General features: G+C 47.9%; 1 protein-coding gene across 1 annotated transcript; it reads left to right on the top strand.

The window, feature by feature from the left end:
• Nucleotides 1-1,431: 1,431 nt before the first annotated feature.
• LOC117897942 (sulfhydryl oxidase 1) lies at nucleotides 1,432-3,256 on the top strand. Its single transcript, XM_034807035.1, has one exon. It carries the CDS (start codon nucleotides 1,480-1,482, stop codon nucleotides 3,175-3,177), a length of 1,698 nt encoding a protein of 565 aa, XP_034662926.1. The 5' UTR covers nucleotides 1,432-1,479; the 3' UTR covers nucleotides 3,178-3,256.
• Nucleotides 3,257-11,945: the final 8,689 nt, after the last annotated feature.

Below are 11,945 nucleotides of genomic sequence, written 5' to 3'. Positions count from 1 at the left end.
TGTTAACCTTATCTTCTTGTTGCAATTAAATTAGCCAGCAGTAAAGTTGCTGTGTTCTGGCTGTGGCAAGGATTCTGTGTGGCTTGGGCTAGGCACAGGCGGAGAGAGGCTCTGGATAAACTGTTGCCAAAAAGTTTTAAGCTGCATTTCAGGGCTGCTTTCACACCCGAAAAACTTTTGCACGAACAAAGTTTGAGTGGCGCTTGCCTGTCTTGTTCTCTGATCTTCTCATGGCCATAATCTGTGACGTCGGCTCTGGCTGCCAGAGTTTTCCATGTAAATGAGACGACGACCCACAAAGTTTTGCATATTTTGGATTTGATATTTTGGCCAGTTTTGGGCAAAACTATTACCCCAAAACTTGTTGCAAAGGCCAACATGTTGCACTTGTCTGTGGCTGTGTGCACTTGTTGCCTGTGTCGGTGGCTGTGACTGAGAGAGAGAGAGAGAGAGTTAATAACACGACCTCAACACACACAGACACAGATACAGAGTGTTTTGACTGTCAGATGCCACAGCTCGTTATTTGGCTCACGTCCTTGTGGCTGTTTTGGGTCAACATCATGCCAGGCAGACAGACTGCCAGGCAGCCAGGCAACCGGGCTTGTGAGTGAGCTTGTGTTTCGGCATTTGAATGCGGTGTAGTGGGATAATTGGAAACACATTGGGGTCGTTTAGGGGGACACTTGCCGAGTGTCATTTACATCTAATTAGTTAGAGAGCCCATTCAGGATTCTACAGCGCAGCAGGGAACCCGGATGTACACTAATATCATACACAATATCTCGTTTATTTCGCATTAAATAATTAGTTACGGCTATGCAAAATTTCCATATCGGATTTAAGCGGAAATCGAGGCATGCCAAAGCGGGTAGTACCCTGAGTCCAGAGTGGAATAGTTTGCTAGTGCAGGTCATCCGGAATGTGGTTTATGATGATGCCATAAATGTGTACAACATCTTTGGATGCTTTTAGCTGCTCGTTGCATGTTTGCTTGGTGCATCTCAATCACATATTTATTTTGGGATGCTGAGGAAATATTAGCCACTTATTTATTTGGGTCGCTGGGTATCTCCAGCGTCTATTTACTTAGGTCTAAGTCGTACAACCCGTATTGGACTCTCTGGCCAGTCTTCCCTGTTTCTTGTTGTTGAAATATTACAAATAAGTTCTAATGGATTTTCGTAAGATTTCGACTCAGTGCACTGGGACGTTGACGCATTGACAAACGTGTTGAGCTCTCCTCTTCGATTACTCTGTGCATCATCATTCGCCTTTTGTGTTATTTGTTTTGTTCCGCTCAATCCGCATAACGCGAAAGACAGCAACACAAAGAGAGGGAGAGGGAGAGAGTTAAGCAACCGAAGCGAGACAAAACAAAACCCAAACGCGACTAGCGACTACGTATAATAGCCTCATCGCCCTGGGCGGGGTGCGCCAGTAGTAATAGCCAAGTGGAGACGCGAGCATCGTCTGGAAATGATTCGGCCACTTAAGCTGCTGATGCTGCCGCTGCCGCTGCCTACTGCCACGTTGCCAGCGATCATATGGCTGCTGCTTTTGTCCGCTGCCACGGCCACGGCCAAGGCCGATGCTATGACAGGTGAGGTGAGTCTCTACAGCGAGGCCGACAACGTAATCAATGCGGACACCAATACACTGCTGCCCCATCTGCGCACAACGCCAAAGGGCAAGCTGGTGCAGTTCATAAACATCTTCTGCGGCGACTGTCGACGCTTCGCACCCACCTTCAAGGGCGTGGCGCGCGAACTGTACAAGTGGAGGAGCTTGCTCAGCATTTACGCCGTGGACTGTGCCCAGGAGAGGAATGTGGAGATCTGTCGCGACTATCAGATCCTGCATACGCCCACGCTGCGCTACTTTCCCCCAGCATTCTCTGGAAACGGGCTGGGCACCGAACTCCCCACCATTGAGCCCAAAGAAATTATCGACCTCTTGGCCGGCTACTTGGCCAAAGACTTCAACACGGGCCAGCTGCACTTTGAGCCCCTTCGACCCGACAGCGATGCGAATGCCACAATCGCAGAACACGTGGGCCCAGGCCACACCGAGGAGTATATTGCACTCGTCTTCCAGCCGAAGGGCTCGAACATTGGCAGAGACACGATCTTCGAGATGCTGCCATATCCTGCGGTGGCTGTGCGCATTGTTGATGATGCCCAGATCTTTGCCAACTTCGGCTTGGCCGCCCACGATCAGAAGTTGGCTATCCTGGACCTTGACGGCAACATTCTGCCGCTGAAGGCCACCCAAGAGTCGAGCCAAGCTTATGCGGCCAGCATTGCCGAGTATCTCGCCCAGATGGGACGTACTCCGTGGCCGCCACTACCCACGACCAGAGCACCTAAAACCAGTATTGTCCGAAACAGGGAGAAGCTAGCAATCCTGGCGACTGTGCGGCGGGAATCGCCGAGAGCCTATCGAGCGGATCTGGAGCAGGCCATCGACAAGCTGCTGCACATTGAGTTGCCCAAGGCAGGACTCATTGAGGGCGATAATATGACGGCGCTGCGAAACATCATCGCTGTCCTGCGGTACAACAATCCCCTGAACAAGGATGGCAAGCTGCTGATCACAGGACTCGACGATTCCCTGCTCAGCATCAGCCGCTTGACAGGAAACGAGTTCGAGGACTTGGTCAAGTCCAAACAGAAGGCACTGGGCAATGTGTTCAAGGCAAAGCGCGATATTGGCTGCATTTCCACGCGTCCCTTCCTGCGCGGCTTCACCTGCTCCTTGTGGACGCTGTTCCACTACCTCACTGTCGCGGCTGCCAGGCAGCCAAACACGATTAAGGCTGGATCCGTGCTCTCGGCCGTACACGGCTTTGCCAAGTACTTTTTTGGCTGCTCGGATTGTGCCCAGCATTTCCGGGCTATGGCTGAGCGCAAACACATCGAATTGGTGGCGGACCACGATGCCGAGATCCTCTGGTTGTGGGAGGCCCATAATGAGGTCAACAGTCGTGTGGCTGGCGATACCACAGAGGATCCCGAGTTCCCAAAGATCCAGTTTCCCAGCATGACGGCTTGCCCCGTCTGCAGGGACGAAAATTCCCAGTGGAATCGAACCGAAGTCTTGAGATATTTGAAAAATTTGTACGACACGAAGAGCTTGAGCTTCTACGGTCTGCCCACCTCTCGGGGATACGAATGAATAGGAATATGAATATGAATATGCTATGTGCCAATATCAACTTTAAAGTTAATCGAAATATAGAAACAAATTAAAACCAATAACACTCGGGTATTGATATAAGAAAATTGGTTAAGGGTTTGCCAAGAATGTGGCGAAAATAAAGATTAATATCAGCAAGCCATGACCTATGAAAGAGTATTAATTATACCCGGTACTCGAAGAGTAAATAGGGTATATTGTATTTGTGCGGATAACGGTTGTATGTAACGCACAGAAGGAAACGTTTCCGACCCCATAAAGTATATATATTCTTGATCAGCATCAATAGCCGAGTCGATTGAGCCATGTCTGTCTGTCCGTCTGTCCGTCTGTCCGTCTGTCCGTCTGTCCGTCCGTCCGTCTTGTTTGTCGGCTAGTTCTCAGAGACTATAAGAGCTAGAGCCACCAAATTTTGGCACCAGACTGCTGTATGCTCACACTGAAACCAGTGTATTTCAAAATGAGCCCCGCCCCTTCCGCCCCCGCAAAGGGCGAAAACCTCCCAAATCTACAATTTTGAAGATAACAGAAAACTAAAAACGCCATTCCGTAGGGAATGACCATATCTATCAGATCACCAAATTGGGATCCGATTGGATCATTATTATAGCCACAATGAAGAAATTAGTTTGCAGTGGCCAAACCCACCCCGCCCCGCAGCATTTACACTCTGCTTCGCGCTGTTTATGGCCTGGCCCCTGACACGTCACTGCCTCTGCCTCTGCCGCTGCCTCTGCCGCTGACTCTGCCGCGACTCTGCAGTTAGTTTCTAGGGGAGGGTGGCGAGCTAAAGGAGCGTGTTGGTGTGAGTAGTGTTGTTGATGTAGATGACAGATGAAGAAAAAATGTAAAACTGGACAAATAACCGCTAAAGTGCAGATGTAGTACTGAGTGCCGGGTATAAAAGTTGTGACGCGTAAGAAGCGTCTCACACGTCCCTTCTCGTTTTTATTAGTTAATGGTCAGCATACTTTCTTTGTCTAGTTTATCATCTTGTCTTCAGGTGCAGATGCTTCCACAAAGACAATAATTGAAAATGAACAGAGACTGTGACACCAGTCCTGTTGTGACTAATTTTGCATTCAGTGCCATTGTCACGTACATTGAAATATTACACAATTAAATGTGACAAAACCGAAACAAACCAGACTGGGGCTTCGTTGAAAGCTCAACATTTCGGTAACGAAAAACCAACTCAAGTTGTTTGCTTTGTTTGGAATGTAAGCTCTACTTAGCGGAGTTATTGTCCAGGCGCAAGAACCAAGGGTACTTCAGTAGACTACAGATGGTAACATTTGGCTGGACGAGGACATTGTTGAAGTCTTGTCCAAGAATTCACCACTACCATGCTCGATTCTGGCTCTGCTCAGCGTGGACAACGTGATCGTGGGAATTTTGAGGAATTCGCACTTTTTCGAGCATTTCGGTCTGATATTTAATCCAGAAGAGGACAAATTGGGCATCATCGATCGAACGGACAAGGCGATGGTTCCGAAACCGAAAGAGTCCACTGGTTTATCTTTTGCCGAGGTCGTTATGAGCTAAGCTAAGGAATATAAGGGAACTTTATGATTTTGTTCTTTAATCTGTAATAAAAATATACTTATTCTTATTCGCATTATCAAATAGAATAGATAGCGAAGAATGTGTGAGGCGTGGGATGGTTCAGCTTATAGAGATAGAGCACTTCCTTCGAACGGTTTCATGGTGTGATATGAAAATTGCATAAATTGAGTAAATGAAGCCCTTAGGTTAAATGAAGCGTCAAGGAGGAGCCCAATCCCAATGCATGCCACAAGCCACCAAGGAGGGTTACGGCGCACATCAAACCGACCTGTACATGAATTATTTATAGAACATTTTTGCAAAATATCTACGCACTAATTTGCGTAAAGTAATCGATGTGGTGGAAAAATTTTCACGCATGCACACATGAGAGGGGTGACGGTGACGGTGACGTGACCCGACCAAGCCAAGCGGCCTGGCAGCAGGTTGAATCGCCTCACCTGACAAATGGACTGACTATTTGGGGGTGTGGGCATGCCACCCAGTCGTAGGGTGGCAGGGGGTCGTTCAGTCATGCCCAAATAAGCCAACGGCTAGCGGAAGCTAAAAATTACCAGCTACCCCTCCATGCAACCCAAGAGCCAGGGACTCAGGACGGACCCACACACACTGCAAGTGCAACGCCCACAAAACTTTCTTCATTGTGCGTAAATTGGCACCCCTCAAACAAGCTAAAACCAAAGCCCAAACCCCCACCACCTCCGCTTCCAGCCCCCTTAATCGACGCACTCACTTTGCCCTTATGTAATGATGTGTATGTAAAATTTATAATATACATAAATAAATAAAATGCACGCAGTCGAAAGAAGTGCATCGGGGAAGAGGTTTGCGGTTTGGATAGCGGCTGGGTGTGGGGGGTTTGAGGTTCGGTTTTGAGGCGGTGTCAGTGTGCAGCTTATCGATATTTTTCACTCCCTCACCCATCGATGGCCGAGCAAAAATCGCTTACATAACCTCTGCAGGCAGCCCCACGCGGGGGAGGAGTTTGGTGGCAAATTAAATGCCAGGCCGTGCACAACTGTACCACGAGTACGCAAGAATTTTGTGCGTGCCTTGAAATTGAAGGTTCCTCAAGGCTCGGCGCGGCGGCCTTTTCAGCGGGATGATAGGCCGTAAATTTTCGAGCATGCACGCACCGATATCTGGGCACCGGAAACCGGAAACCAGCGCCCATTTTGTAGCATTGCCATTGCAATCCATTTATCTTGTACGAGTACCAAAGGGTCCCCGAATCGAGCCAGTAAAATGCGTAAAATATAGACAAAATGTGTCTTGAGTCTAATAGCAAACGGATATTGTGGCTTTTGCTTTATGAATTTCCAGATAGTCCATGCAGTCTGCAAGTCTGGTAGGGTCCTATCCCGGAAGCCCTCTAATTGGGCGTTTGCTGGGGTCCAACTCATTTGCATAACGTAATTGCCAGCTCGAAAAGAGATTACCCCTAACCCCTCGCTCCTTCCGCTGACATAGCATGACTGGGTTTTGGCATGCATTAACCAAAAACAATAACCCCGTCCAGAATTGTGCACAAATTATTGTTTAGGCATTTAAATTACAAAAGAAACGAAACACAGAAAAAACACACACACAAGAAGGGAATGAAAATGGCAAGAGCTTGGAAGGCAATAAAATGCCAGCTGAAGAAGCATCAGCTGTAATCCGGGGGGGCCCGGGCCCCTCGTTGTTATAATTATGTAAAAACAGTCTAAAGATTGACTTGACTTCAACAAACACACTTACACACACACAGCTGCACCTGGTGCTGCCTCTGCCCCATGCCACTCTCTGCTGTTGCAAGCGCATGCGAAGCTAACATAAATTTGTGGCATAGAAGCGGAGGAAGGCCCTCGGAGATGTGTGGCGGGGAGGGTGGCACAACCAGCACAACCTGGTAATTATCAGTGCCTTAGCGGCAAAAGGCAACATTGTCTGTCTATCTTGACTGCGTCGACAAGGCGGCTACCGTTCGGCGCTCCCCGCGATTCTCATCCCCAGCCTCCCCCACACCCCTCCACAGCCCATCTCCGAATACACGCAAAAAATGTAAAGTGAAAATATTTTTTTTTTAAGCCACTTGCGGGTGAATGGGTGCAACGGAGAAGGACAGTCAAGGTGGGGGGAGGAGGTTGGATCAAATGGGCGAGCACCGCAATTTGCCGTTGGCTGGAGGGCATTCCCTCCCCACTTGCCCTCCCTGCGCCCGACCCACACCATTTTCTATGCCGAACTTGAGCATTTTACTATGTAGCTACATATAATTAAAAAAATTATGAATAGAAAAGATGGCAGCGAGAAAAAAAGAACAACAGAACGCAGAACTCAGGGCTGGAACAATGTTGATTAGTGGACAATACGCAAGGCAGGGATGAAGTTAACTACGAAAAACCATTTACATCAATTGCGTTTACATCTCAAACAAGGAGCGGTAAATGTTTGAAATAAATATTTTAAAAATCCTTCAACACTTAAATGGAATCCAGGAATGTTCTATAGCTTTACCCAAAAGAAGGAAACAAATTCAGAACTCTTCCTCTATCAGAAATCTTCCCACCATTATCATTTCATCAAAAGCATGTCTTAAGCCCTATTTTTCCCACTTTTAATAGGCTAATACTGGCAATACAACGAAGCAAACGTCAAGCCGAATGCAGTTTGGCAGCAATTTTCCCAAACTTTGTTGGCACACAGCAAATGCCGCTGATGCTGGCCAACCAACCCACACCCATCCTCCCGCACACCCCACGCTGCCCGGCCCAACCATCAGCCACAATTTGCGGCAGCGCGTAATTAAAACAATTTATGTATAATTTTTGTACAAGTGCAGTCCAAAGTCAAGCCGAGCACCAAGACTAAGGCATGGCTCGGCTGTGGCCCCCTGCCCTGCCCTACCGACGGGCTTTTAAATAATAATTTGCTTAGTTTATGAAGTGCCACAGTGTGCGTGTGCCTGTGCGTGAGCGTGTGTGTATGAGTGGGTGCGTGTGTGTGTGTGTTAGCTAGAGATTCTGCCCCTGACTCTGTCCCTGTCCCTGTCCATGTCCCTGTCTCAACTCGGCCTCTGGCTACACTGACAAAACGCAAAAAAATAATTTATTATTTGATGATGAAAAACCGCCACTCGAACATTTCAAATCAAGATGCGGTTGTGTGTGTGTGTTTCTTTCAGTGCAGCAGCGGTGGCGCACAATTTACTCACTTGGTTGCATTTTAACATATTTCGTTACGTTTTCTGCCAGGCAGAGAGTCAATTGTTGTTGCTTTTTCAGTTGGCTGGCATGTGTTTTTGTTGCGCTGTTTTTTCGCATTTTTTTTGTTGCACTTACCTTAGGTTTAATTTGTTTGAGTTTCATGCAACAGAAGCAGCTTCTGTGGCGGGATTTCATGTGCATCTGCCACTGCTGCCGCTGCCGCTGCTGCTACTGGGTTTCTTTCTCTCAAGTCGAAAAATATTTGTGCACGCAAAAAATGTTAATTGCCGCAGAGCAGAGTGGAGGCAGGGCAGGCAACATCAGCAAAAAGCGAACCATCAATGTGGCCGGGGCATTAAAATATTTAGGTTGCTTTTGCTGCTGCTACTTGCAACTCTTCCCAGTCCCAGGCCAGGCCATAGTCCCAGACCAGACCAGGCCCCAGTCCCAGTGTCAGACCCTACCTGCACTCAAACCCAGTCAGCCTCAGTCCCTGCCACAGCCGTTAATGCAACTGCAACTGTAACAAATTGCAATGTCGCACATCTGTCTTGCCTGGCGTTTGTCGTTGCTCTGCCTAAAAAAAGGCACTAAAAAAGCAAACAAACAAAAAAAGCTGGAAAACTAAAGGCCAGGGCCCAGAGACCTTAGACCAGGTTCAGGTCCAGCCGTGGACTCATATTTATTTTTGCTAAAACTCCAACAAAAAACTGTCGTTCTCCTGGTTGTTGTAGTTGCTGCTGCTGCTCTTTCTGGCTGGCATTGGCAATGCCAATTACCGGCGGCCGGGAACCCTAGCAATTTGGCCATATCCGGCCCCCATGGCCGGGATGGGATAGGATGGATGTTTGGCTGGGCCCCCAAAGGAAAAATCAGGTTTTTCCTTCACTTGTTCAACAAAATAAAATATGTATGTTGGCAGCATCTTGATTTTTAAAGATTTCTCCCCACTTTTCCTGTTACATCGCCAGTTTTTTAGAGATCATAAAAAATAATAGAAATGGGATTCAATTTCAGACGGAAAATGGTTCAATTTGATTAGATATTTGTGTTTGCGGTTCAGGGGAGCTGAACGGAGCTTCAGGAAGAGAGCTGGAAAAGCAAACCAAATCAAGGGTATTTAGCCAAGACACCTTGGCAGTCATTAGCCACATTTAGTTGCCTGATGATCATGGCTCTTACTGCTGCTGTTTCTGTTTCTGTTGATGATGTTCCTCTTCTGTTTGCTGTTTGCTGTTTTCTGTGTATTTTTTTTTGTATTGCAACTAATGAATATGGAACTTGACTCTGCCTCTGGACTGGGAGTCTGCTGTCTCTTGTCATGTCTTGGCCCCGGCTATTACAAGATTTGAGTTGTCGCGCGTTTTGGACGCGTCATGCAGCTAGTTTTTGTTGCTGCTGTTGTTGTTGCTAGTGTTGTGTTTGTGCCACACATTGCCGCACGATTGCAAGTTGGCAAATGTGGCGCGCAGCATTTAAACAACAGTGCAACAGGCTGGTCTGCACGCCAGCAGCAAAAAATGTCATAAATAAATTGCTTTGCAACATTTGCTGACGCGCCAAATAAAATGCCATAAATGATCGAATGCAGAAGATTTTAAGTTAGACAGAAGAGATGGAAGATGAAGCTGGAAACGGAGATGGGATGGAAACGGAGATCCATCTAGCTGGAGATGGCATTGGAAACGGAGTCGGTGACGGCCACGGCCACGGCGACGGCAACGGCGACGGCGACAGGAATCTCGAATGGTTTTTCCTGTTGGGTAAATTAACTTAAAAATGCTACAAAAATTGTCGCTGATGAGTTGGCTTATAGGGTTGATGAATGCTAAGCATTCTATTGTGCCCATTAATGTTACTTGCAACAGCATCCATCCACACACACACACTCGCACACACAGTGCAGGCCGTGCAGCGGCTCATGCTATCCCTAATGACTTAGGACACACCATTAGTCGTGCTTATGGATTGGGGAAGGTTCGAAATTCTTACAGTGGTGTTTCTCTTCGTATATTTCCTCTAGATGCTATCAAAACAATTTTCCTGCCGGCACTCACCTGTGGCATGCCACGATCCCATTCAAAATACAATGTTTCTGCCGTAATCAAAGCCAAATCCCGAAAAATAAATAAAATATCAATGCGAAGCGTTGAACACACTGTGGACTTAGTTGTCAATCACATTATAAAGAGGAGAACACTGGCTGCTCCTCAAGCTCTCCTCAAGCTCTGGGTTTCCGTCTAAGAGATCTTTGGGCTTGGCAAACATCTAAAGAAAATCAAAGCACTCGCTTGAAGGGTATCCCAAACATCTGCCTGTTGCAGCAACACCTTCACTAATGCCTGGCATAACAACTTAATCCACCTTGCCGTCTCGACTGGCTTCGGCTGAGACATGGGCCGGGCTGGCAGGGCCGTCTGCCCGGCCACAGACGCGCTGTCTGTGCTGGGGCACACCTGGGCGCGATGCTGTTTTACGAGTCCCCCCAAATGATGATGGGGCAGGCAGTTTTTCGGACAAGCTGCTCAAATCGAAGCTGCAACGGCAACTGCCGGCAATGGCCGCGGCAGAATCAAATTTGCTGCCACATTTGTTGGCCTTCTTATGGAGGCCTCCTCCCCTCCGTGGGGCATGCCAAATAAATTTCACTTCTTAATCGCTGGCAGAGCTCTTATCTGTTTCTTAATCAGAGTTTGCAGCGCTAAACTAACAAATTTTATGGATCCCACGAGGGGGCTGTGCTGTAGGCCAGAGGAGCGGGCAGCAAGTGCGGGGCGCAGACTGAAATCTAAAATTAAAATTTGGTTTCATGTAAACAAAAGCAGCGCTGCAACTGCAGCAGAACAACAAGAGGAAGAGCCGAAAAGATAGAGAGGGAGAGCAAGACAGAGCATTGAAAAGCGAGATCAAGTTCAACGCACATTTGTCCTTGATAATTTGAAGGAGAGGGAGAGCAGGCAGTGGAGGAAGGCACACACAAAGGGGAGCCCGAAAAATTACAGAGCAAAGCAACAAAAAATAGGCATACAATTGGGCGGACCGACATATCTATACCCTTACAGTTTGGCAAAGACTTTCAATCTACTGTATGGGATGTACAACATTTTAAATCCACTTCTTAACAGTCTGGATATGTGGTCTCTGCGTTGCCAACAACTGCTGAAAGTCATAGTGCCTTCTGTTAGGGTATAATAAACAAAAATTATGGCAGTGGATCGACAGACTTATTGCTGTCCCTCTCCCACTCTTGTGCTTCTGCACTACATCAAAGTGCTAAAGCAAACCGGCTGGGACTGCACTGCCGCTGCAGCTCGCTGTTCTGCCTCTGTCAAGAATGCACACACAAGCTGAATATCCATGCACACTAATGTGTGTGTGCGTAGCGTCTGCCAAAAATACGCTGGCCATTAAGAGTCGGCCCATGCACAGGGCAGAACGGGACGAACAGGGAAGGGACAGGGAGAGGGAAAGGGAAAGGGACAGGCCCACGCCAGCAAAGAACACAAAAACATTCGGGTTTATGGAAGGGGTACAAATGGGGAGCCCATCCGTCCCGATCGTACGTGCCTCTCTGGCTGCTCTCTTCTGCTCTCCCCCTATCCCTTTGCAGAGTTTCCGAAAATTTGCAATTGACTGGCTGCGACGACGACGACGATGGAGAGTTCTGCTGCTGCCTCTGCCTCTGCTTCTGCCTGTTCCTGCGCCGCCTTCCCCTTCCGTACCAACGAAAGAGGAGAGAACAAAAATGTTTATGCATTTTTTCTGGTCACTGACCGTACTCAAGGTTTTTCGTATTCTGCTGCTTCAGCGCTGCAGCAGCGCTGCGTAAATTGCATGCGCACAAAAATTGACGAATATGCCAGGCGACGTATGGTCAGGGGGAGCCGGCAAGGGGAGGAAGTGGGAGCTGGATCAAGAGGAGAAGCAGCAGCTAGACAAAGAGGAGAGAAGGTAAGACGCAGGGAGCGACAAAATGTGTTCGCCCAAAAAGAA

Source organism: Drosophila subobscura, chromosome O (genome assembly GCF_008121235.1).
Source record: "Drosophila subobscura isolate 14011-0131.10 chromosome O, UCBerk_Dsub_1.0, whole genome shotgun sequence".
Classification (NCBI taxonomy): Eukaryota; Metazoa; Arthropoda; class Insecta; order Diptera; family Drosophilidae; genus Drosophila; species Drosophila subobscura.
This window is presented reverse-complemented; position numbering and strand designations above follow the sequence as displayed.